This window comes from Tenrec ecaudatus, chromosome 1 (genome assembly GCF_050624435.1).
Source record: "Tenrec ecaudatus isolate mTenEca1 chromosome 1, mTenEca1.hap1, whole genome shotgun sequence".
In the NCBI taxonomy this organism is placed as follows: domain Eukaryota; kingdom Metazoa; phylum Chordata; class Mammalia; order Afrosoricida; family Tenrecidae; genus Tenrec; species Tenrec ecaudatus.
Genome location: NC_134530.1, coordinates 79216672 through 79243996, shown reverse-complemented (window position 1 = coordinate 79243996; position 27325 = coordinate 79216672). Strand labels below are relative to the sequence as shown.

The 27325-nt window shown below is 48.0% G+C and overlaps 1 protein-coding gene across 5 annotated transcripts in view; it reads left to right on the top strand.

Annotated features, from left to right (window-relative positions):
- YIPF1 (Yip1 domain family member 1) overlaps positions 1-27325 on the top strand; it is a 47952-nt gene that overhangs the window by 7183 nt on the left and 13444 nt on the right. For 2 of the 5 annotated variants that reach the window (XM_075556432.1, XM_075556438.1), the window contains exons 4-9: positions 747-827; positions 1042-1129; positions 7686-7802; positions 10826-10992; positions 11349-11531; positions 16559-16652. In XM_075556432.1, the coding sequence (XP_075412547.1) occupies positions 747-827; positions 1042-1129; positions 7686-7802; positions 10826-10992; positions 11349-11531; positions 16559-16645 (723 nt within the window). In that variant the 3' untranslated portion in view covers positions 16646-16652. The other 3 variants (XM_075556454.1, XM_075556446.1, XM_075556465.1) reach the window with 3 other exon arrangements.

Sequence of the window (27325 nt, the reverse complement as noted above, 5' to 3'; positions counted from 1 at the left end):
CTACAGCTATACCTCTTCTCTACGCAACCTTACCCTTGATCGTTCCCCATCAGGCCTGTCACTCCCCCCTCACTACCGTTTTGGGTCCCATGTTGTTCCCTTGTCCGGTCTGATAAGTTTTAAGGGCCTATGATCCAGGTAGACGATTGTTGGTTCACCTCATGTTCACTTCACTCAAGGTTCCTCAGAGACAGGCCTGGCCACCTGCTTTCAAAAGGCAACGGCCTTGAAAACCCTACGCCCACACTTAGGGTCCCCATGGGTTGGAATCAGTTTGTAAGCAACAGAAAACAGCATCCTGAGGATGCTAGTGATTTGCTAAGGCTGAGGAAGGAGCCCTGGTAGCATGGGGGGGGCTACCTGTTGGGCCCCTGACTGGAAGGTCAACAGTTCAAATCCACTACCTGCTCCATGGGAGAAAGATGAGGCTTTCTACTCCGATAAAAAGTTTCAGTCTCAGAAACCCACAAGGGCAGTTCCACCCTGCCCAAGGGAGTTTCTCTAGGGAATTGACTCACTGGCAGGAATTTGAGTGTGTTTTCCTAAGTGGAAGACGCTTGGCATGACCTCACAGCCGATGCTCACTTTCTATCAGGCCTGGATGTTGCAAAGTTGGTTTATGAAAGAGGAGGAGCTTGCTCCTTCCCACATCTCGGTTCCCCATTAGATAGATCAACCTTCTCTTTCTGCACAGAGGAATTGGGAGAATGCTTCTAAGTTTGTGATGTTTGTTTTGTCTTGGATAGTTACTTGCTGGACAGAAGAAAAGCTCCCCCTTCTGGACATTCGAGTACTACCAAACGTTCTTTGACGTGGACACTTACCAGGTGAGTCAACCAGCACCCTTCCTTTAAACCTGACGGAGACCTAACCCATCAACGGTCATGAAAGCCTCCGTGTCCTGAAAGCCACCCGACGAGTGTCAACAAGTCAGGGCGAGGAGCATTTGAAGACCTAATCACTGCATTGCAATTGACTTTACTAAACTTGACACACGAGCCATCACCAGCTTCAGTGGGCTTCTTGCTATGTGTCTTCCAGGTCTTTGACAGAATAAAAGGCTCTCTTTTGCCGATACCAGGAAAAAACTTTGTGAGATTGTATATCCGCAGCAATCCGGATCTCTACGGTACGTGTGGTGGCGTTTTGACTGTTCACCAGAACTCACGTGAGTGTGTGGGCCGCCTCGCGAGTTGGAGGAGTACACCGTGGGTGGAGGATGCCAAGTGTTAGTGACTTATTCTTGTCTTCTGAGCTTCAGTAGTCAACAGTATAAAGTGTTAAGGGAGAAATGCAATTTGGAACCAGCCGAAATGGATTAATTGGGGTGTGATTAATGCCATGTTGAACGGTAATACTAACTCCTTTGGAAGTAGTCAAGTAACCTTTGCCTAAGAGGAGGGGTTTAAGTGTTCGATCACGGAGGGGCTGAGTGGCGGGCTGGCTCCCCTGGGGATGTGGAGCAGTGTCAGTGGTACACAAACCGGACCAGTTTACCAGGGCTCGTGCCCTGTGACTCAGCAGTTCCTCTCCTAGATGTCTGTTTCTGGAAACCCACACGTGCACAAGAAAACAGGGCTTTCAAGGAAGAGGTTAGAAAGCCCAGGTCACGGTGGGCTTGAAGGGTTTCACGGTCATTGTTAAGCACTGGGGATTCACTGAAGAGTGGCGAGCAGGCCAGGGGGAAGGCAAAAGTCAAGGGTGCGAGAAAGCGGGGGGCTTGGAACGTTTTCTTGCTAGGAATCGTGGCCAAGCCAACAAGATTGGGCCACACAGGCATGGTGGGTAGACAGGAGGTGGTGACCAGCTGTGTCCGAGTCTGGGTTAGGTAGCTTAGGATACGAGGAAGCCGCAGAATGCTGGTTGTTGTTGTTGTATCAAGTCGATTCTGACTCATAGCAACAGAGGAACTGCCCCGTGAGGTTGCTGGGCAAGTCTTCAATTCAGTGTGTGACACACACCCTCCCACCAGACTTCCTGGTGGCCTTCAGATAAGTTCCACACTTTCTAAGAGAGCTTCCCTTAGCCATCATGATCTGACCTTGATCCTAACCTCCAGTCTCTGCCGGACCTCAGGCTTCCTGAGCCTCAAACTGATCTCTCTGGCACTTGGGGCATTGCTTATGCTGACCCTTCTTCCTAGACCACTTTTCTTCTCTCACTTGCTGACTCCTGCTTATCCTTAGCATTCAGGTTGAATAAAACCTTCCCTAGATTTGGTCATCACCCCATGGACTCCCATGCGCAGCCTGTACTTTTTCCCGTGAAAGCACTTGAGATGTTTTGTTGACTGTCTCCCACGAGAATGGGGCACCCTAGAAACAGTGGCGCTTTCTGTTATGTATCAGTGCTTGTCCACACCTAGCCCGGGGCATAGAGGGCAGTGGAGCTTTGTAAATAACGGCTCATGCGAGGACGTGGTATTCTTTGCTCTCAGTTATATGAGCACTCTACTATGTTGTTCATGTGTGGTCATAGGTTTTGGTGGTCTCAACATATCTACAACACATGCTCAATTTTGTTTATTCAATGAAGGTCTAGATTTTTTTATCTGGGGGAAGTTACTTTATTTTTCATTTCTCATGTGCGGTGCAGTTAGAATGACTCAATTGTATTTCATGCTGGGCTGCAGAAGAGAACTTACAGTGTGTAGTGAGTGTGTTAGATTGGGTAGACTAGTGAAACAAATTCATAGGCACTCATATATGTATAAGAGAGAGTTTTATATAAAGGGTAATTGTACATTAAGAAAGCATCCCAACCCAGTCAAGTCCAGGCCCATAAGTCTGATCAGGGGTCCTCAATCCTCAAACTACGGCCCGCGGGCCACTTGAGGCCCACCGAGGACATTTATCCGGCCCGCTGGGTGTTTTTCCCATTTTGTTTTTTTTACTTCGAAATAAGATATGTGCAGCGATAACTATCCACTGAGTGTATTAGTCCACGTAGACTAGAGTAACAAATCCATAGAAACTCATATGCATATTAGAGAGAGTTTTATGTAAAGGGCAATCATACATTAAGAAAGCATCCCAACCCAGTCCTGTCCAAGCCCATAAATCTGATGTTAGCCCATATGTCTGATACCAATCTATAAAGTCCTCTTCAGACTCACGAAACACATGTGATGATGCCGAATGCAGGAAGATCACAGGCCAGTGGGTAGAAAGTCTTGGATCCAGTGGCATTGTAAGCATCTCAGCGCTGGCAGAGGTCTCCACATGGCTTCTCCGTTTCCCAGGGCACGGGGCCATCAGCATAGTGCCATGTGTCTTGTCAGTATAGAGTCTCCAAGGGAGTGAGCAGAAAGTGAGAAGTGTCTCTCTCCTCCAAGGAGGAAATCCGGGAATCCCCAGAATCATTAGGGAAAGTCCATGCCCACACAGAGGCCTCATTGGCTGTATCCCGATTGACAAGCTAGACTCCTAATCTCTACACTCCTAATCCTGAATTGACAGCAGGTTATGTAAGGGAAATGAGTAGTCTTGGGAGATTACTGGACATGGTCTGTGAACTGAGAGCGCTGGTGGCATGGTGGGTTTCGTACTGGACTGCTGACTGCTGCGTCAGCAGTTTGAACCCACCAGGTGAGGCGTTCTGCTCTGGTAAAGATTTACAGCCTCAGAAACCCAAAAGGGGCAGTTCTACCCGGTCCTGTCAGAATGGACCAGAGGGCAGCGAGTCTGTTTTTTTAGGTTGGTTTTTGAACCATCACTTATCCCAGGGTACCCAAAGTGTCAGTGTGGTCCACCAGTCAGAGTAGGAGAGTGGGGAGTCTCAATGCAGGTGTGTTTCAGTGAGTCTCGTGGTTCCCTGAAGCCATTCTGTAGCAATTTCCCCAGTAATAGATATTCTCAGCAATGGGAGACACCCCCCCCCACCCACCACAATGGATTCCTGATATGTGGAATAAGAGCTAAATAGGAAGCCGTTAGAACTGATCTTACGTAGGAAAATACTCAACCCAAACCATGACCACATTCCTGGGTGGTTGCAGATGTCACTGCCAGTATTACGGACTGGAATGACACAGTCCCATTCACCTTGCCTGGTTGACCTGTGCAAAACATTCCTAGATAAAGTTGATGGGACGCCAGTTGCAGCTACCGTTCCAGGTGTGGCTTCGTGGCTTGAGCCAATTCAGCCATCAGTCATCTGGTGTGCCCTTTTTCTCCTTACCTGTTGTGAAGGAACTCCGAAAGCAGCTGACCTTAAGCCGACAAAGCCAGTAATATATCTTCACTGTTCCACCCCAACTGGAGCCCTGGTGATTTAGTGATTATGCCGTCCACATGGTCAGTAGTTTGAAACCCCCAGCGGCTCTGCTGGAGAAAGAATGGGCTTTCTACTCCCGTGAACAGTTGCAGTTTCGGAAACCCACGGGTCGCTGTGAGTCAGCGTTGACTCAGTGACAGTGATTCTGGTTTGTGTGTGTTTGATTCTACCTCAGGTCTAGCGCTCTTTAGCCCTCTGTCATAGTCTAGTCCTCGGGAACCGTGGTCCATCCTACTGGTTCATTCACCATACTGACTGGATCTAGTAAGGAGGAATGATCATTGACTCTACTTGAATTGGTAAGGCGTGCATATCCTCAAGGGGAGAAATCAACCCAACAAGAATCCAGGTGCCTTCCCCTTCGATGACGTTTCTAGAAGTCCACAGGGATGGGGCATGTCGAGATAATTAAGGGAAGGATAAACAAACAAACTTACCAGACTCACTGCCATCAAGTTGATGTCCACTCATAGTGACCTATAGGACAGGGTGGAATTGCCCCTGCAAGTTTCTGAGACTAACTGGTTACAGGAGTAGAAAGCATGTTTTTTCTCCCGAGGAACTGGCTGGTGCTTTGAAACTGCTGACCTTGCAGGTGACAGTCCAATGAGTAACTACTGCGCCACCAAGGCCCCTTATAAGCAAAGGCTAAGTTGTCATAGCTAAACCCTCCTACCACTACAAAGGAGGCACAGCGCTTGGTGGCCCTCTTTGGATTTGGGAAACATATCCCTCATTTGGGTGAGGGATCTTTATCAAGTGACTTAAAAAGCTGCTAGTGTCGAATGGGACCAAGAACAGGAGAAGGCTCTGAGCCAGATTCAGGCTGCCGTGCCAGCCACTCTGCTACACGGGCATTGATCCAGCTGATCCAATGGTGCTGCACGCATCAGCAGCAGATGCTGTTTGGAATCACAGTGCAGACTTGCGGGATTTTGGAGTAAAACTCTGCCATCCTCTGCAGATAACTCCTGTCCTCTAGAGAAACAGCTTTTAGTTTAACCGTGAGCAGCTTCAGCTGCCGGTCATGAGGTGGCTCTTGTCGGTTTCACTCTCCTTTATTAAATGGGACTGGTGTTTCCCAGTTACCTTCCCTCTTCCAGTCTGCGCGTATGACTTCATCGGGACTTCCTTAATCAGAAATCCTGCCAGGTTTGCGATGGTTCCCTGTGATGTGCAGACGTCACTCGAGTGGACAGTGGCAGTACGGTAGCCCTTTGTGGGTTCCCCGCTGAAGGACAATGGTGAAGTGAAATCCTCCCAGTGGGCAGAACTGCAAGAAGCGCACCTGGATGTTTGCTTGGAAGGAAAAATGGTCAGATATATAATTGTATACCAGTCACAGGGCTGTGGTCAATGGTGTATGCAGATGGCAAGGGACTTGGAAGGAACACGGTTGGAAAACTGGTGATGAGGTATGGGGAAGAGGCCTGTGGCTAGCCAGAGAAGTGGAGCTATTCAGTAAATGCTCACCAAAGGTAGATAGTAGATATATTCTGTGGGAAACAATCATCCTCTTGCGTTGGCCACTCCAAATACTCATGTACAAAGTGGTCATAGTGGTAGGGATGGAGGTTATTTATAGGTGCAGCATACATGGCCTTCCCCTCACCAAGGCTTAACTGACTGCAGCCAATCTGAGTACCCAGTCTACCAGCCACAGAGACCAACATCGACCCCTCAATGTGGCACCATTTCTAGGGGCAATCACCCAGTAACCTGGTAGCAGGTTGTTTACATTGGACCATTTCCATCATGAAAAGGGCAACGCTTTGTTCTCATTGGAAATCCACTTACTCTGAATATGGATTTGCCTTCCTTGCACACGCTGACCGTATCCACCATCATGGCATCTCGTGCAGCATTGTTTTGCATCACGTGGCTCACTTTGAGCAAGTGAAGGGGGACAATGGGCCTGTGCTTATGGGACTCATTAGTCTTACTATATTCCCCATCATACTGAGCAGCAAGCTTGAAAATACAATGGGGTGACCTTCTCGAGACACATTTATGGTCCAGCTAGGTGGTGGTATTTGCAGGGTTCAGGCAGTGTTCTTCAGGAAGCGATCAATATTCTGTTTTTCCTATTGTCGCGAGTCATTGGTCCAGGAATCAAAGGGTGGAAATGGGAGTGGCACCACGACTATTCTTAGTGATCCACTTGTCAAGGTTTTGTTTCTTGTCTCTGTCACCCTATGTTCTATCAGGGTAGAAGTCTGAATTCCAGGGTAAGTTTGTTAGGCTGCACTCTGTGTGCATGGTTTAAGGAGATGTGTAGGTACCAGTTTGACAAAGGATAGGTTAATAGTATGTCAACTTGGTCAGGTTAGGTTTATCAGTGATTTGGCAGACATTGGCCTTATTGCTCTCCCATAATGTAATGTACTGTAACCACGTCAATGATGTGATCTGACATGATCAGGTAATCAGTTATATGGGGAATTTTCTGCATCCAACATAGATGGATGTTCTCACAAGGCTCTCACTTGTTCTGGATCTTGTGTCTGACTCATCATTGTCTGACATTCAGTTCTTGAGAAGTGAGGCAGGGCTGTGCTGTCTGACCTTCCAGATTTGAGTTTGTCTGTCCCTGCAACCACACGGGTCAGAAGCCGCCAGCTTCAACTCATGGATTTGGGGTGTAGCAGCTTCCACAGCTACGTGAGCCATTTCCTTGAACCCAAACTCTCTGGCCTCGTGGTGCTGCAGGACAGGCATTGGGCGGTTAACTGCACGGTGGGTGATTGAACCTACGAGCTATCCTGTCGGAGCGAGATGAGTGCTCTGCTTCCATAAGATTTAGTCCCAGAAAGCCTACACAGGGGCAACGCCGACTTCATGGTGGTGGGTTTGGTTTTAATGTGTTCAGTATGTTTACATAGACATGTTTCACTGCTTTTGCTCCTCTGGGGAACACAACTGAAGACATGCGCACAGAGCCATGTGTGATGGAAGAGTCCGTGGATTCCACTCCAGAGTGCTCTGCTTGCGCGTCTTCACTGATCGAAGCTGTTCTTTTTCTGGTATTAACATGTGGCACTGAGATATGGGAAGTAACCTTTTCTCCTGATATTTTGATGGTGAAAGGTTAACAAAATTGATGATCCTCCCATCAAAGAAGCTATAAACAAATCAGTTGTTTATTTACCTAATTGTGGAAGATGTTTTGACTTTGCATTTTGCAGCCTACCCCCCCCCCCCAAATTCTTTACGGCAGCTAATTACCCAGTTGTCTTGTGACCTTTGAAAAGAGAAAATTCCCAGGGAATGAGTGTTGGGTGTATGTAACCCTCATGTTCTTTGCTTGTGTGAGAAAGGTGCGGGAGACAAGGAAGGTACTCTAAGAGTGTGTGTACGGACACGGGGCTGCTTCGTGTTCTGGTCACTGAGTTTTCTGGTCTTCTTCGCAGGCCCCTTTTGGATATGTGCCACACTGGTCTTTGCCATAGCAATCAGTGGGAACCTTTCCAACTTCTTAATCCACTTGGGAGAGAAGACCTACCATTATGTGCCCGAATTCCGCAAAGGTTGGTGAATAGCCTTACCTCATATGGGATGCTTTCAGTGCATAAGCGCGGTTGCTTTTACCCTGTGAATTCCAGGTCCTTTCCCTCGCAGCCCCTGCGGGTTCCAACAGTCCAGTTGCCACAGCATGGACCACCTGCCATTATAACTCCACACAATCTTTTGGAAAGCTGTTAGGCAAAACCTGGTAGCCACTGAAACCTGTCTTAAGAAAAATGTACAGAACAAGTGTAAAGCAGTCAGTGTGCATGAGGGCCTTCATGTAGTATTGTGCGCACTGTGCAAACACTGGAAACATTCTGGCATTATTGTTTCAGTTGCGAGGGCTGATCTGGCTGGAATAGCCTGTAGCCACGAATTACAAAGGATCTAGACAATTAATTAATTACAACGCGTCTAGAAGGAGGAGCCTTGCTGGCGTATGGTTACCTGATGTGCTGCTGACCACAATGTGTTGGCAGTTTAAAAACTGCTCCGAGGAGCTTGCAGGTGGCAGACTCCTCCAAACGAGGAATTGTGACTTTGTCAGGAGATTGATTGCCCTGTTTTGTGCCACTTTCTCCGGTCTCCCGCTTCTCCCACCAGCCTGGCTAGGAGCCTGGGCTCTGGAATCAGACCACTGACTTCAAATTCCAGCTCGTTTCTTTCGCTTCAACTGTGGGCAAGTTATTTCATGTCTCTTAGCCCCAGAGTCCTCATCAGTGACGTGAGAAGCACAATAAACCCGCATTCCTGGGTTATCTTGAGGACAAAGGAGCCCTTGCAGTACATGGTAGGGAGCTATGAGGCCGAATCGAATCAATGGGAGTGTGTTTTTGAGTTTGTAGCATAGTGGGTTACACGTTGGGTTGTTAACTGCAAGCTCAGCAGTTCAAAGTCACCAGCCGCTCTGCAGGAGAGAGATGAGGCTGGCTGCTCCCATGAAGAGTTACAGCCTCAGAAACCCACAGGGGCAGTTCTACTCTGTCCTATATGGTCGCTATGAGTCAGCATGGACTCGCTAGCAGTTGGTATTTGAAGATGGCAGTATCGGCATGTGTAAAGAAGACCATGTATAAAAGGGAATGCATTTAAACATCAATGCTGTTTCCATTTTTACAAATGTGTACGTATATATGCCCGCGTTTGTGTGTATAAGCAAATGAAAACGCCTTTCCTTCTTTCCTCTCCCTTCCTTCCATGTCCGCCTTTCCTCTCTTTGTGGGTCAGGCCAGCTCCCTTGCCGGATGATGCTTGGCTCTCGTTTACCCCAGGAAAGAGCGCCCATAGCTGTAGACCCTTCCTTTAGGTAGCTCAGTGGTTAGGAAAGGGAATGAGTATGATCATAAACAATATGCGCTAGCCTCTCGATGCGGGTGTACAGCTCACTGATGCAGAAGGACTGGCCATCCTGCCTGGGTGTGGGAGCCCAGGCCATCTTTGGCTTGGTTGGGCATCCCAGTGACAAGGAGTGGTGGTGTGTATGCACCAGTAAGATAGCTGTTGGACCCACCAATAGACAGGTTTCCATTTCATGTTGAGTATAGGTCAGACCTGGGTTCAGGTCCTGCTTGAACTACTATGTGAACTTAACCAAACATCTACGTGTTGGCAAAAATATGAAAGAGCATTCATTCTTGACTGGGCGTTTATGTAGCTCTATTGCAAGTATGGAGCCCTGATGGTGCTTTTGGCCACTGCTAACCACAGAGGTTGGTAGTTCAAACATATCAGCCATTCTGTGGGACAGTAATGAGGCTGTCGGCTACCATAAAGTTGTACATCGGTTATATTATCGGTTTGGGGTTTGGTTCTAAGTACATCTGTTTTGACTTATTTAATTCTCACATCTTACGAGGTCCTGTAGCATTATTCCCATTTTACAGATGAGGGAACCGAGACAGAAAGATTAAGTAACTCACCACCCAGGGCTGCGCACTTCATAGCTGAGCTCGGGTACGAGCCCACGGAGTGTGGGTACAGTTTGTGCCTGGACGACCTACTGCTTTGCCTCTCAGTGAGCACTCTGCTGACACCACGCTCCTGATAGCCAGAGTACGCGTTCCCTTCCCTTCTCTTCTCTCAGCGCTCAGAGGGCAACACCTCAGGAAAAGCGCACTGGGCTAAACCTGCTCTGGGAGCTACAGCCGTGGGACAGTTGTACGTCTGGACCAGCGTCTGACTCATGGCTCAGTGTGCCTTTGTCTTTGCCAGAGCATGAAGTGAATTAGCTGCTGGTCTTCATGGGGGAAGGGCTGGTGCTGCAGGCCTGGCCACGCTTGACGAGCCTCCGAGCCTCCGCTGCAGAAGAGGGAAAGGGGTCCTCGGGGCGTGCTGCTGCTGCTGCTGCTGCAGGAGGAGGAGGGGCCATGACAGGCTGAGCATTGCTGCTCTGTAGCATTTCCACCACAGAGACAGAATCATTTAAAGAAGAAAGTGAAACTGGAGAATGTTTCCAGCAATTCATCAGTGAGATGGAACTCCCCATTTCAGAGACAGGAGAAACTTGAAATAGCATGCAGAACAAGCTAATCTGTACCCAGGGCATTTTAATAAATTTGCTAAAGAAATCAATGTCAGCTCTCGTTATACTAGGAAAGAGGATGTGTTCTTCCAAGGGGATAGTTGACTTTTATTTGACTGAGATGCTCAGTACATTTGAGTACATGCAGTGTGGCCCTCTAAGCATTTCCAGTCACATTAATTCTGTTGTTCAATCATATGAGCTGGTAGGTATTAAAAAGGGTTATGAAGACCACTTGAGAGACTGCGGGTCTCCCACAGAGACATGCGCTCTACAGAGTGCTGAGTTTGTTTGACAAGCACATAGAGTGCTTTCAGGCACCGGTAGGAGGCTCAGGGATGATGAAGAGCAGCAAGAGGAAAGCCCTGCAGAGTCACAAACCTGGAAGCTCTACGGGGCCACTCTCCGCTGTCCTGTAGTCACTCTGAGTTGGATTCCAGTGGTCAGCGCAGGGTGTCGGCAGTGCTCTCGGTGTGAATGAAGGCGTGACAGGGGTTAAAACCTGTGTCCTCTCCTCCTCAGTGTCCATAGCAGCTACAGTCATCTACGCGTACGCCTGGCTGGTTCCTCTGGCTCTCTGGGGCTTTCTCATGTGGCGCAACAGCAAGGTCATGAACATCGTGTCCTACTCCTTCTTGGAGATTGTGTGTGTCTATGGCTATTCACTCTTCATTTACATCCCCACCGCAGTAAGTATCAGCTCTCAGGGAGCAGATTCTGGGAGATTGAACAGCTTTTCACCGGCGTCATTATTTCTACCCTAGCACCAAACCCTCCTGTGTGTCTGAAAAACACTCATTGACCTTAAAAGTTCAGCATGGGTGGGGCTGGCGAGCCAAGGGCTGCGGCTTGATCTTGATCTTGAGCCCTTCGTGAGGAGAGCATGGGCCTCCATTGGCGGGTGGGTGTTGGCTCTCCGGGCTGCCCTGAAAAAGCAAAATGGCAGTGGGGTCCGGCGGTTGAGTAGCTCCGGGACCATGGTGTATGTCTATGCCAGGAGGGATCACGCACTACCTTTCTGTCCCCGGCCTTGCTCCTCTTTCAGATACTGTGGATTATCCCCCAGAAAGCTGTTCGTTGGATTCTCGTCGTGATTGCCCTGAGCATCTCCGGCTCCGTCTTGGCGATGACCTTCTGGCCAGCTGTTCGGGAAGATCACCGGCGCGTTGCGGTGGCCACGGTTGTGACGATTGTGTTGCTTCATACGCTCCTCTCCGTGGGCTGTCTGGTATGCCCGCACTCCTGATGTCTTCTGGGGCCTTGATGTGCGAGTGCTTAAAGACCTCAACCTGCTAGACAGGGTGGTCCCTTTAAGGCCGCTCCGTGAAATAACTGTTGTCTTAAATCGACTCTCCTGAGTGGCAAGAGGTCAACTTAGGAGAATTTCATTGTAACATCTGGCATTAGCTAATTTCAGACAGTTAAGATTTAGTATCTAGCTAGAGTGAGATTGAGGGACAGGACTCGGGGGCATCCTGCCTTTGGACGTCTTTGCTAGTTTTTATATGTATATGAGGGTTAAGTCAAAAAGTACTGCTGTAAAATTATAGAAACCTCGATTAACAGAAACATCAACATCTCCTACATGTAGGTCAATACAGTTCTGAAGGTGAGGTTTCTGTTTTTCTGGCCCTTCCTTGAAGGAGTCTGTGATTTACACCGTGCTGAGACTGCAGAGTGGGCATCCTCAAAGGCCTCCCCTCCCGTTCCTTTTTGATGTTCTTGGGGATTGGAGAACAAAGAGAAACCGGAGGGGCAAGGTCAGAGCTATAGGTCGGAAAGTGAAAGTCTGAATGCCCTTGAAGAATGAGCCCTTACAACTCTCCTGGTCTTTGTCTGACCTGTTCAGTTTTCAGTTTTGTTTTGTTTTGTTTTTTAAATCCTTCCTAACAAGCTCCCGTGATCATCCTGTGTTCTCTGACCCCTCTGGAGTCCCCAAAAGCCGCACTGAAACCCTGGGAGTGCATCGCGCTGCCTTGTCGAGCTCCGTGGAAGCCACTGTCTGGCTTACTTTCCCCTGGAAGGCTCCCTGGTGAGATTTAGACAAGTGCTTCACTGAGAGAGCCAGCCTACACCGTCCACTGATGGCAACACCTGTCCGAACACGTTTTGTTTTTAATAAACCCTAGAATTAGAACCAGGTAGCAGTGCTCTTTTACTTACTCTCAACGCTACAAAGATTGTTTCATAAATAGACATGTTGAGAATTCAGTCAAAATGGAGTTAATATTAAGGATAAACAACATTTAAAATCATATCAGGCATTTAGGTGTCTTTTTAGGAGTGCACGTGCCTTGTTAGCCTAGATTGAAGACCAGCCTGTCACTCACTGACTGCTTGGGCATGATTTCTAACTTCTCTGAATCTTAATTTCTTAACTTGTAACATGGGTGTAATATTTCTGTATGCACTGTGTGCAAAAAATTTCTGTCCACGCCCTTAGCAAGCCCTGATGTGATTTTTTTTTAAATAAAACAAGGTCTAAGAATGTAAAGCCAATAATGAAGGAAAGGACAGGCCCATGAGAGGCTGTCTTGAAGCCCCTAGACTTTGTCTGCCTATCACATGTCTAGATCTTTGGCCGCTCTTTGCAGTTGTGGGAATAGCTATTTGGCACCAGGTGGTCTTTGCTATTTTTGCACAGGCATCCATTCTCATTCATAAGATCCCTTTATCTCCTCATTGAACAAGCCTCCGGCAAAGTAGAGTTCTGACCAGCAGACCCGTTGTGTGTACATTTCACATGTGCCTTGGGGTTAAGCTCTTCGGACAGGATGGTTGGTGTGACTCCTGGCAGAGTGACACCATCCTTCTCTGGCACTTGTAACCTCTGGGTCAGCCCCTTAAAATGCTGCTGTGACCTTTCAGTCTGCTGAAGAAGAATCTCCTTTCCTTAGAATTGTCCCACTGGCACCGTCCTCTCATGGCTTTCCCCTCTGCCTGGCTGAGAAGTTGGTGAAGAGGAGGAGGCAGGCGAGAAGCCCTTGCCCTGCTCTGCCTGAGGGGAGAGAGGAGCAGGGCAGACTGGCTGATGGAGCAGGAGGTGTCGTCACCTTCAGTAGTCGCAGGAGTCCATTTCACTGGTACCTGCCGCAGGATCTCAGGGTTAGGCCTCTGTGCCTGTTACTCCTTTACAGATAGGATTTCCTTACTCATCCTGCTGCCCATGGACTTCCTGAAGGAGAGCACAGTAATGAAGACAAAGCACTGGCCTCGGAGCCCTCCACATTGTGAGCCTAGGCAAGTGGCATGCCTAACTCTCAGAACCTTGGTTTCCTCACCTGCCAGAGAGATTGGTACTGTCATGAGCATTTGTGAGGCTCAGGAAGGTGACTGTGAATGCCCTTCTTGCACTGCGGGGGGCTTTTTAGATGTTAAGAAGTTATTCAAAGAACCCCATGGACTTAGAAGCTAGCAGGGCTGGTCGCTTATCTATTCCTCCTTGGGGCTGTAGTGGGCATTGCCCAGGACCACACCACAGCAGGGTGGACTGAACCTCGAGCTTCCCACTGTAGATACAGTGCACTTTCCATGGTGCCTAGCTGATCCTCACTGTCAGTGTGCCGGCTCTCAACCTTCTTACCCATCCTGAGTGAGCAGCAGGCAGGAGTAGAAGACGCGCCGCCTCGCTCTCTCTCTAAGGACGCAGAGCAGCAGGGCAGGCTGGACCGGGAGTGAAAGGCAATGGCCTGCTCCAGAGCGCCTCTCTGTGTCCGATGCTTCTTGGAGAGGAGGGCACAGTTTTCTCTTGACCAGGCGAGCTAGCCTCTGGTCAGGGTCCTGCCGTGCCTAGGTCTTGTGCTTCACACTGGAGATGGCCTGCTCCTCCTTTCTTTTCTGTAGATGGACAGCCCCAGCCCTCCCTGCTTTGGCTCGTGCCGTAGCGACGGCTTCCCTGTGGTTTCAAGGGTTGACGGGTAGGCAGGCAGCATGAACAGTGTGACCAGCCATACAGCCAGAAGACATTATTATTGCAGGGGCAGAGTGGAATTGGCAGGGGAGTTATTTGAGCAGAGGGATACCGGCTGCACCAGACAGCTTGGCTTTCACCTCTCCCCAGGGACACGCAGGGTGGTGGTGTTGCCTCGGTGCAGTGAAGCATGTGGCAGCCCCACATCTGCTGAGGTCCCTCGGCACACTTGCATGTGTAAACGATCCCTGCGTTTGCTCTGGAGCACACCTGGAGGGCTGGCCCGGGGAGCACCCAGAGCATGTGGCCTTGGCCCTGGGTTTGGAGACCCATGCGCCCTGGTGTGAGGTGGTCACCGCCCATCTTCAAGAGCTTTCCGATGACTGGTGCCCCTCGCCCTAGACTCACAGTGCCTGGGGGTGTTAGCGGCCATCGCATCAGCCCATGGCTCTGGGGGACCCCATGCATTCCAGAGTTTTCTTGGCTGTAATCCTTACTGAAACAGGGCGCCAGACTTTTGTTCTGTGGAACAGCTGGGTGGAGTTGAACTGCTAAGCAGGTTAGTAGCTGGTTGCCAATGGTTGTGCCACCCAGGCTCCAGCCACCAAACAAAAACCAAGCCCCCTGCCATGGAGCCGATTGCGACTCAGAGCGATCTCTATAAGGTTTTCAAGACTGAATCTGTACTGGAGCCGACAGCCTCCTCTCTCTCCCTTGGAGCCCCTGGGAGATTTCAACTGCTGACTTGGTGGTCGCAACTCACAGCCTGTGTTAGCCTCAGGGCCACCACACTAGGTGCCACCCAGCGGCTGTGGTGGAAAGCGGGACATAGACTGGATTCAGATCATGTGGAGACACGTGTTAGTTGTGTAGCCTCTGGGGACTCTAACTCTGTGACCCGCAGTGCTCTTGCCTGGAAAACGAAGACAAATGGCCTGTTTCAGGGCTACGGAGCAGCCTGATGATGGGGCCTCTGTCTGGTGGGCTGTAAGCACTTCCCAAATGATAGCTGGGGTGGTATGTAAGTCTTTGTGGAAGTAGCGAATCATGGAGCTGTCGCATGTTCAAAGACAGACCCCGGATCATCTCTCCCAACCCTTTCATTTTACAGAGAAGCAAAGGGAGGCACACAGGAGGGAGTGCTGGAGTGAACTGGAAGTTGAGCCAGGTTTAGAACCTGGGCCTCCTGGCCCCCTCGGCCTGGTGAGGGTGTCCTCTGTGTGGCCGAGGACTAGCAGTGTGGGCCTAGTTCCCGCCTTGCGTTGGGACTGTGCGTGCCCTGCCTCAGCAAGCAGCTGCAGTGAGGAGACCTGGAGAAGGCCTTCCCAAAGCAACGGCGGTCTTCCCGGACTCCTGACAGGCTGGAAGCTTTCAGGTTTGGGTCTGCAGTGCTGGGACATGTGCTGGGGGAAAGCGCCAGCGTGTTGTGTTGCTGCCCCCTTTTGGCTACTAGGGAGCAGAGCTGGTGAAATGCTTCTCAACTTGGTGGGTTTTATCTTTTACTTTCTTAAGGTGCAGGAGCTCTGGTGGCACAGTGGTCACGCATTGGCTGCCATCTGCAAGGTCAGCAGTTCGAAACTACCAGTTGCTCCTCAGGAGAAAGATGGGGTCTTCTTACTCCTGTAAAGAGCTAACCATCTTGGAAACCCACAGAGGCAGTGTAGGCTTGCTATGAGTCAGAATTGGTTTTTCTGAAGGCACTGGCTCCACGGGGGAAGCCTGAGCATGCCTGGGCCCTGGCACACTCACAGAGTCCCTACCTTCGTGCAGCCAGCGGACAGTGGCTAGTGAGCCCGGGTTTTCCTGGGCCAGAGTTAGGATTCTCAGACCATGAAACCTAGGCGGAAAGGATCTCCCCAACTTCATCCCTCTCCTATGGAGACAGAGCCTAGCACAGCCGTGGGGCAGTTCTCCTCCATCACACGGGGCCCTAGGGGTCAGACTGACTCAGTGGTGCCAACTCCCAGAGTCCGCGCTCTGAAGTCAGACAGACCTCGCTTTGTGTCCTGGTCCTCACTGGCCAGGCTGCTTCCTCCAGTGAAAGGCTCTCTGACCTTTGGTTTCTCTCTCGTTTCTTTGGTTGTCAAAGAGGCCCATAGCCGCTGTCTCACAAGGTTGCTGTGAGGGTTCAACCAGCTCATGTAAATGGACAGTGGAAACGGAAGCCAGGTTTCAATAGGCATTCACGTCGAGTAAGAGAGTGGGGACCATTCATGGTGGGACAGAGATGGCAGAGGGAAACAAAGGGTCCTGTCCAGTCCAGAAGGACTATTGCTGTGTAGTCCGGAAGAGTCCTCACCAGAGACATGGTCTCTGAACTCCCTCATTGCTCTCTTTTCTTCCAGGCATACTTTTTTGATGCGCCAGAGATGGACCATCTCCCACCTACAGCTGCTCCTAACCTAACAGTGGCCACAGCCAAGTCCAGCTAAGCAGAAGGTAAGAGACCATGTGGTAAACAGAGCAGTCGCCTCAGCTAGCATCCAGACCTCTGGAACAGTGGGAGTGTGTGTGGGGGGGAAGGGGGGTGCATGTACATGTCTGTTTACATAGATATACATATTTTTTAATCATTTTATTGGGGGCACATACAACTCATCACAATCCATTGTGTGAAGCACATTTGTACATTTGTTGCCATCATCATTTTCATAACATTTTCTTTCTACTTAAGCCCTTGGTATCAGCTCCTCACATTTCCCCTCCCTCGCTCATGAACCCTTGAGACTTTATAAAAAATTTTTTTCATGTCTTACACTGCCGAAGTCTCCCTTTACCCACTTTTTTGTTGTCTGTCCCCCTGGGGGCGGGGGGTCATAGCTAGATTATTGTGATTGGTACCCCCTTTCTCCCCCCAACTTTCCCTTCCCCTCCTGGTATGGCTACTCTCATTATTGGCCCTGAGGGGTTTATCTGTCCTGGATTCCCTGTGTTTCCAGCTCTTATCTGTACCAGTGTACATCCTCTGGTCTAGCCAGATTTGTAAGGTGGAATTGGGATCATGATAGTGGGGGCAGGGGGGAGAGAGGAAGCATTTAGGAACTAGAGGATGTGGACACCTGCCCCTCCCCCCAAAAGAATTTATTTCAGAGGACAGCACTGAAGCGGCAGCTCTGGGAGAGGGACATGTCTGATCAGAGTACACGGGAGCAAATGAAGGGGAAGGAATTGAGAGTGGAGCACATCCTGGGCCACCAAGCCTTGAGGACGATATCCCCGCTCAGAGCAGCCAATGCACAGAGAGGACTCTACGGCCAACCCCAATATGAGCCACGACATCCCTCACTGACCCATAGTCTACAGGGGACGACACTGTGGGAATTTGCCCGATCTGATCCCATCACACCAAGACAAAACACTCTGTATTTCTGTTGCTGTACAACAGAACAGCAAGGGGCACAGAGCAAGTAAGTCCCCAGGGAATACCAAAAATAGACTTTGGGGCTAGGCCTTGGCGCCCCTACAGACTGGACTGGAAAACACTCCCGAAGGCCAACAAACAGTCCTTGAACTAACTACAAGCTTTTCTTTCTTGTGTTTTTTTTTTGTCATTGGCTTCTTTCTTGTTGTTTTGTTTTATTTAGTTGCTTGGTTTTGCTCTGTCTTGTTTTTGTGCATGTTAATATCTCCGCAGGTCTGTCTTAATAAGATAGGCTGGATGACCAATCTGGAGGAGAAAACAACGGACCGACAGTTCCCAAGGGACATGGGAGAGGGGGAAGTGTGGGGAAAGGTAGTGTTGTTAACAAACCCAAGGACAAGGGAACAAGTGATCCAAATCGGTGGTGAGGAGGGTGTAGGAACCCTGGTAGGGTGTGACCAAGGGTAATGTAACCAAGAGCAATTACTGAAACCCAAATGAAGACTGAGCATGATAGAGGGACAGGAGGGAAATCAAAGGAGATAGAGGAACAAGCTAGAAAGCAAAGGGCATTTATAGAGGTCTAAATAAAGGCATGTACATATGTAAATATATTTATATATGAGGATGGGGAAATAGATTTATGTGCACATAGTTATAGGTTTAGTATTAAGGTAGCAGGTGGACATTGGGCCTCCAATCAAGTACTCCCTCAATGCAATAAACTCTGTTGTATTAATCTGGCATTCTATGATGCTCACCTTCCCGACACAATCACTGAAGACAAGCAGGTGAATAAGCAAATGTGAAGAAAGCTAATGGTGCCTGACTATCAAAAGATAGAGAGTCTGGGGTCTTAAATGCTTGAAGGTAAACAAGCGGCCATCTAGCTCAGAAGCAACAGAGCCCACATGGAAGAAGCATACCAGTCTGCGATCACGAGGTGTCGAAGGGATCAGGTATCAGGCATCATCAGAACAAAAAATATTGTGAATGAGGGGATGTGCAGAGTGGAGACCCAAAGCCCATCTGTAGGCAATTGGACATCCCCTCACGGAAGGGTTGCAAGGAAGAGACGAGCCAGTCAGGGTGCGATGTAGCAATGATGAAATGTACAACTTTCCTCTAGTTCTGTAATGCTTCCTTCCTCCACTATCATGATCCCAATTCTACCTTACAAATCTGGCTAGATTAGAGGATGTACACTGGTACAGATAGGAATTGGAAACACAGGGAATCCAGGGCAGATGATCCCTTCAGGACCAGTGGTGTGAGTGGCGATACTGGGAGGGTAGAGGGAGAGTGGGTTGGAAAGAGAAAACCGATTACAAGGATCTACAGGTGACTTCCTCCCTGGGGTACAGACAACAGAAAAGTGGGTGAAGGGAGACATCGGACAGGGCAAGATATAACAAAATAATTTATGAATTATCAAGGGTTCATGAGGGCAGGGGGAGCAGGGAGGGAGGAGAAAAAAATGAGCTGATGCCAGGGGCTTAAGTGGAGAGCAAATGTTTTGAGAATGATGATGGCAATGAATGTACAAATCTGCTTGACACAATTGATGTATGTATGTATTGTGATAAGAGTTGTATGAGCTCCTAATAAAATGATTTTTTTTTAAAAGGAACGAAAGGAAAGTTGTATGTTTCATGGTTGCTACACTGCACCCTTACTGGCTCTTCTCCTTCCCGTGACCCTTCTGTAAGGGATGTCCAGTTGCCTACCGATGGGTCTTGGGTCCTCAATCTGTATTCCCCCTCATTCACAATGATTTGATTTTTTGTTCTGATGATGCCTGATACCTGGTCCCTTCGACTCCTTGTGGTCGCACAGGCTGGTGTGCTTCTTCCATGTGGGCTCTGTTGCTTCTCAGCTACATGTAACCCTACTCTTGATGCAGTTTTTCCATCGCTGTTGACCCCCCTCAGCCCCTCCTGTTTTCCTCCTGGTACTCATTAGTAAACTTTGGTCACTGTCCCAAAGTTACACATATGCCTCTTCTTGTCTTTTTATATAAGTGAATTCATGCAAATATTTGTCCATTAACGATTGGTACATTTTGCTCAGTGTGGGATCTTCAGAGTTCATCCATACTACGGCTTGTGTCGGGATTTTGTTTCTGCTTCTGGCTGAGCAGCATTCCATTTACCTGTGGACCACATTGTGCTGATCTGATCCCGTCATCTGTTGAAGGCATTTGGGCTGTTTGCACCTTTTTTGCTGCAATGAACATGGTTATACAAGTCTCTTTTTGAGTCTTTTGAGGAGCCCTGGTGGCCCTGTTGAGTAAGCCTTAGACTGCTGACCACAGGGAGGCAGTCAAACCCACCTGCCATTCCACAGGAGAAAACGGGGATACCTGCTCCCCATAAAGATGTATAGCCTCAGAAACGCTATATAGCGTCACTGTGAGTTGTGATCAACTCAATGGCAGTGGTTTGTTGGGGGTTTCAAGCCACTTGGGTCTATTTATTAGGAGTGGAGTTTTTGAGTCCTAAGGTAGTTCTGTGTTTAGTTTTTTGGGAAGCCACCATACCACTTTTCATGGTGGCTGTACCATTTTGCACTTACACCAGCAAAGGATGATAAGTGTCCGAGTTTCTCCCCATCTGAGCCGTTTTGTTGTTGTTGCCGTAGCCATCCCGGTAGAGTGTAATAGTCTCTCATGTGGTTTTGACATGTATTTCTCTGAGCATCATATCATGTGTTTGGTGGACATAGAAACATCCTCTTTGGTGTATTGTCTATTCAATTCCTTTGCCCATTAGGGCATTCGACTTTTTGTTATGTTGTCAAAGTTTTACAAATAATTTGGTTATTAATTTTTGTCAGATAGGTGGTTTTTAAACATAGTCTCACAGTAATGTGTTTTTTTTCTCACTTTTTTGTTAATGTTCTTAGATGAACAAATTTAAAAAGAAATTGATGATGTCTCATTTGTTTATTTTGTCTTTTGGTACTTAGGCTTTTATATTAGATAATCCATTGTTGACATTAGGCCTGGCGTCATAGAGTTTCTTTCCAGGGTGAATACAAAGGGGTAACCCCCCCAAAAAAAACCCGGAAACAAGCCCCACTGGGCGGAGCTTTCATAGTACACATTTTCCCCACTAGGCGAGCTTAGAGCAGCTCACTCTTTGTGCACCCAGTGGCGTCGCCTGGGAAGGCTCTCTCTGGTCACAGTGAATTTTTTGATGAAAGCAGTTTTGCTCTAATCTCATTTATTGTGTATGGCCAGTTTAGGAGAACAGTATGCAGCTATTAAATTTTGTTTTCCTGCTCGGGGAAAATTGTTGTGATGTTGAGCAGATGTTACAAGGACAGCGCTATGGGAAAAACTCAAGTGTATGAGTGGTTTTCTTGTTTCAAAAAAGGTGAAATGTCGATTGATGACAAACCTCCTTCTGGACGTCTGTCAACTTCCCAGACTGAGAGCGGACCATTGATGATATGGGGAGTGATCTGGACTATCTTGGAAGTTGGTTCAGCACATTTTAATGGAAGATTTGGGAATGGGAAGGGTTGCTATGAAGTTCGTGCCTCTGGTTCTGGCTGACATGTGCCGAGTGGAAGCATTCCAGGTATTTTCCCAAGGTCATTCCTGGTGATGAGACATGGTGCTGTTCTTACGGCCCCAAAAGCAAACATCAGTCAAGCCGGTGGAAGATGCTGTCATCACCTCACCCCCCAAAAGCTCGTCAAGTGGAATCAAAGATCAAGACGATGCTCATTTGTTTTTGTGATGTGAGGGGGATAGTGCATTTGGAGTTCAGTCCACCAGGTGAGACTGTTAATCAAGATTTTTATTTAGAGGTTCTGAAAAGATAGCATAACAGTGTGTGACAACAATGGCCTGGTTGTGGCAGACGGGGACTGATTTTGCCACCACGACAATGCACCTGCTCACTTAGCCATCTCAATGTGCCAGTTTTTGGCAAAAAAAACAGCATGCCTCTGTTGTCCCACGTACCTGACTCGCCTGACTTCACCATGTGACTTCTTTTTGTTTCTGCTAATGCAGAGGGACATGAAAGGACGGACAACAATTTGACAATGTAGAAGAGGTGAAGAAAAAAAGAGGGAGGTGCTGTCAGCCATCCAAACAGATGAGTTTGAAAAATGTTTCCATTCCAAAAATGGAGTCACAGATTTGACAAATGTATTAAGTGTAGTGGAGAGTACTTTGACGGTGATGAGGTGGTTTTGTAAAAAAGAAAATTAAATACATGGCTTTGAAAAAAAAGTTTCTGTTTTGTGGGATACCCCTCGTAGACTTTGCACCCTTGTCAAAGATCAGTTGACTATAAATGTGTGGGTTTATGCTGAACTCTCAGCTCTGTTCCAATTTCTGTATGTCTTCTTATTGTACTAGAGCCACGCTGTTTTGAGTCCTGTAACTGTTTAGTGCAAGGGACCCTCAAAAAGTTTGGGAGGAAATGGAAATAAAAGAAAACTGAATATTTCCATGGACTTTTTGAAGCCCCCTCTTCGGTCTTACAGTCAGGAAATGTGAGGCCTCCTGTGTTATTTTCCCCTTGCCACGTGGCCACATTGCTTCAGCTAATGAGGCTCCTTTCCATCCATATCAAGTTGAAGATTTCTCTGTGTTTGTGAAAAGGGTTTGGGGATTGTTACTGGGATTGGATTTAATCTGTTGATAGTTTTGGGTAATATTGACATCTTAGCAATATTAAGTCTTCAAATTCACAAAATGAAAAACATAAAGATTGATGTCCTAGGCCTTCGGGAGCTAAATGGAAGTGATATTGGCCATTCAGAGTCAGCTAGTCTCAGTGCTTTGCAATGCGGGAATACCAAATTCAAGGGGCGTGGCACTGCGCCCATCATCAGTCAGACGTGTCAGGGTCTTCCCAGAGTACACAGAATGTTGTCTGTGGTGGGAAGTCGTGGAAGAAGTACAAGGGTGACGAGGAAGGTAAGGCTTTGTTTCAGGTACTGTGGACGTGTTGTCAGGAGAGACCAGTCCCTGGAGCAGGGTATCATGCTTGGTAAGTGGAGGGGCAGCGATACAGAGGAAGGCCCGCCTCAAGCTGGATCGAAGGCTGCAACAATGGTCTCAGGATCAAGAACAATTGTGAGGATGGCGCGGGACCTGGTGGTGTTTGATTGTGTTTCACGTAGGAACCGACTTAACAGCACCTAAAAACAACAGCAAAACACCAAACTACCTGCCATCGAGTCAGTGCTGACTTATAAGTGACCTATGGGTTTCCAAGACTGTAACTGTTTATGGGAGTAGAAAGCCCAGTCTTTCTCCTGCAGAGCTACTGGTGGTTTCAAACTGCCAACCATGCAGATCACAGCCCAGCCCATGACCTCTGCAACCACCAGGGCTCCTAACAACAAGGAAGTCCAGATAATACAATTATTTTGAAATATACACATCAACCAGTAGAGCTCAAAACCATTACTATAGGACAGAGTAGCACTATCCTTATAGGTTTCTGAGGCTGTAAATCTTTACAGGAGTAGAAAGCCTCATTCTTCTTCTGTTGTGGAGTGGCTGGTGGGTTTGAACTGCTGTCCGTGTGTGTATCAGCTCACCACAACCCACTACACTACCAGGATTCCCTTCCAATGAAGCTAGTGATGAAGAAAATTAATTCTACCAACTTCTTCAGTCTGAAATTGATGAAACATACAATCAAGGTGCACTGATAATTACTGATTAGAATATGAAAGTTGGAAACAAAGAGGAAGGTCAGTAAGTTGTAAAATAAGACCTTGGTGAAAGAAACAAAACTATAGGTTACATTATTTGGCAAGACTATTGACTTCTTCATCACAAATAGCTTTTTACAATAACATCGATGACTATACACTTAGATCTTGCCTCCTGCGATATACAGGGATCAGTCGACTACCTCAGTGGCAAGAGATGATACAAAAGTTCAGATCAGCCTAAACAAGACCAGGGACCAACAGATCTTCAGTTGCTCATACGCAAGTTCAGACTGAAGTTGAAGAAAATCAAAAGTCCCCAGGAGCCAAAATATGGCCTTGAGTATATCCCATGTGAATTTTATTTATATTTCAAGAACAGATTGGATGCATTGAACATTAATGATTATAGAGATATGATGAACTGTGGAGTGACATCAAGAACATCAGACACCAAGAAAACAAAAAGTCATTAAAAGGACAGGGAAGAAAGAAAAGACCAAAGTGAATGTCAGGAGAAACTCTGAAACTTGAAAACAGAATAACACAAGCAACGGAAGAAAAGATGAAGTTAAAGAGCTGAACAGAAAATTCCAAAGGGCCAATCAGGAGGAGAAAGTAAAGTCTAGTGAATCGTGCAAAGACCTGACATTAGAAAGCCCAAAAGAAAGAGTATACCAAGCACTTTTCAAGCTGAAAAAAATTGAAGAAAAAATCCACGCCTTGGGTTGTCCTATCGAAAGCTTGTATAGATGAGAAGAAGACGCGCAGTCACTGGGCCAAGAAAGATCGGTCAGCCTCAATCCTGTCAAGAAGTAGCATAGGATGAAGAGCTGATGACAATGAAGGAAGACGTCCAACTGCACGGAAAGCGTTAGTGAGAACAAGGCTCGAGAAATGACAAGACCAGGTGAAGAGTTGCATGAACAAGCGGATGAAGCACCGGAAGCACTTCTCATCTCTGCTGTGACATCTGGAAGATGGCTACCTGGCCACCCACTGGAGGCGACCCGTGTGTGTCAGTTCCAAAGGAAGGTGAGTCAATAGAAGGCAGAAATTACCAAACAGGATTATTAATACCACACACAAGGGAAATGTTGCTGAAAACAATTAAGTGATGGTTACAGCAGTGTATTGTCAGGGAACTGCCAGAAATCCAAGCCACATTCCAAAGGGAAAGTGGAAGCAGGGCGTCTCTGTGAGTGGGAATCTTTCTAACAAGAACCACAGTTCATGGGCATAGGACATAGTTATGTCACTCTTCTTCAAATCTTCAGCAAGGAACTTCCAGTCATTTGTGGCAGCTCACAGCTAGACGATCAGGAGCTAATGGAGGCACTTCACCCCTCCATGCCCTGCTATGAGATCATCTTTAAACTTTACATCCAAAAGATCCCCTGGTATCTTCTTTAAACCAAACAACAATTTAGTTAGTAAGAACCTTAGACTCATTTAAAGAATCAATCTGAAAACAGCAACTTGAAAGGTTGGATAATGGGGTTAGGGGCCAATGCACAGAGGAACCACTGAGAAAAGGAGGGGCGAAGCACTGCCCAACTTGAACCACACCGTCAGCGTCGCTGAGAGAAATGGTTGAACTGGTGCATGTGTTCAAGAGCAAGGACCGCGAAAGGCAGCCACTAACAAGAACACAGAAATGAAGCAGGTCACAGGTCTCGCCTACACTCAAGGCAAGGGTGGTACACAAGGGCATGGACACCTGAAGATGGGGGCCAGTTGAACCTGACTGCCACAAGCACCTGTGATAGGGGCATATGACTGCCCATCTATGTATTAATTTTGAACGCTTGATTCCTTAGTTTTTAATGAAAATAAATGTAGTCAAACTGACTATTTCCTCCAGTGCCCATTTCCTTCGGTTGAGCATGTGGTAGCTTATTTGCGTTACAGTTTAATTGTCTACACAGCTGTTCAGTTCATCCTGAAGGGGCTCCTTGGACTGCTGGTAGAAAAGGCCTTCCAGCAGGGTGGGTCTCTTCCTTAGACTGCGGTCCAGGGCGGAGGGCCTGCGCCTCGTTTGGCTCAGACTCCCCAGTGCCTAGCCTGATGCCAGCCTGGCGCAGGCAGGGCAGGTGCTAAGGTTAAAGGTGAGTGCCCGTGACTTGTGGCCAAGTTGAAGCCAGAGTCATAGAGTGTGAGCTCTCCCACGAGGTACTCCCGAGTCCCACAGAACACCAGCCCTCATCAATCCCCCTTTCACCCACATGCTAATTGAGATTGTGTGGCCTCTCGGGTCCAGGCACTGGGACCCCAGGAAATCAGGTCAGTCTCTGTTCCCCGCACTCCTCAGGCTGATGGCTAAAACACCTAAACAGACCATGTGCAGGTGGGGTGAGCCAAGCTGTGAGCCGTGCGTTGTGTGAGCACAGGAGGGAGTGGTCACTTGGTCTTGTCTGAACTGGACCTGAAAGTGAGCAGACCTTTTTTCTCGAGAGAGCTGATGGGCATCCCTGCCTGTGGTGAGGGACACTGGCTTGCTGGGTGCTTACCCCACTGAACACAGGAACATGCAAGCCCAGTCGTAGAGGGGCAGAGGCAGTCACCCTGATGAGACCTGGGGTAAGGACTTCTCCTGACGGGGCCTGGGCTGTGACTTCAGTCCACGCCTGACCTTTGGGTTGCGAAGGCTCCAGGAGAAGTGTCCCAGTTGCTATCACCCTTCAGCAGAGAGTCAGGCTGCCACCCAAAGAGAGCCTAGCCCTCGTGGCCTTTGCAGACCTCACATCCTGATTTCTACAGATTTGACACCTCTGGGCTGTGCTCACATCTGTAAACTTGGGTGTCAGCACCTCCGTTTGCGTGTCAAGTCTCCAAATGAGATCGTGATGAGCAGCTTCTTTGGAGTCTCCTTGGCAGAAGCTTCAATTGCTTTCCAATGAGGGGACTGTCCAGAGCCCGGGGTCTGGATTTATGAGCTGACTGTGCCTTCTGTAATCCCAACTCCCAGCCTTCATGGAAAAAGAAGGGTCTAATCTTGCAGATAGACTTCCCCATGTAAATCCGTGCATGAGAGGACTTAGTCTGGCACAGAGTAGCCCTTCTCTCCCTGGAAGCTCAAGTTCACAGGGGAGCCTCCAATTACTTGTAATCAGGGAAGTCACCCCTACATTGAAGTAAGTCATTGCAATATTATTACAAAGCATATCTGAGTTCCTTTTTTAAAAATCATTTTATTAGGGGCTCATACAACTCATCACAATCCCTACATCCATCCATTGTGTCAAACACATTTGTACATTTGTTGCCCTCATCATTCTCAAAATATTTGTTTTGTACTTGAGCCCTTAGTATCAGCTCCTCGTTTTTTAAATCATTTTATTAGGGGCTCATACAACTTATCACAATCTATACATCAGTTGTGTAAAGCACATCTGTACATTCATTGCCCTCATCATTCTCAAAACTTTTGCTCTCTACTTAAGCCCCTGGCATCAGGTCCTCATTTTTCCCCTTCCACCTCCCTCCCCCCTCCCTCATAAGCCCTTGATAATTTATAAATTATTATTTTGTCATATCTTGCCCTGTCTGATGTTTCCCTTCACCCACTTTTCTGTTGTCTGTCCCCCAGGGAGGAGGTCACATGTAGATCCTTGTAATCGGTTCCCTCTTTACTACCCACTCGTCCTCCCTCTACCCTCCCAGTATCTCCACTCACGCCACTGGTCCTGAAGGGATCATCCGCCCTGGATTCCCTGTGTTTCCAGTTCCTATCTGTACCAGTGTACATTCTCTGGTCTAGCCAAACTTGAAAGGTAGAATTCGGATCATGATAGTCGGGTGGGAGTGGGGAGGGAGGAAGCATTTAGGAACTAGAGGAAAGTTGTATTTTTCATCATTGCTACATTGCACCCTGACTGACTCGTCTCCTCCCCTAGACCCCTCTGCAAGGGGATCTCCAGTGGCCGACAAATGGGCTTTGGGTCTCCACTTTGCACTCCCCCCCCTCATTCACTATGGTAAGATTCTTTTGTTCTGATGATGCCTTATACCTGATCCCTTCGACACCTCATGATCACACAGACTGGTATGCTTCTTCCATATGGGC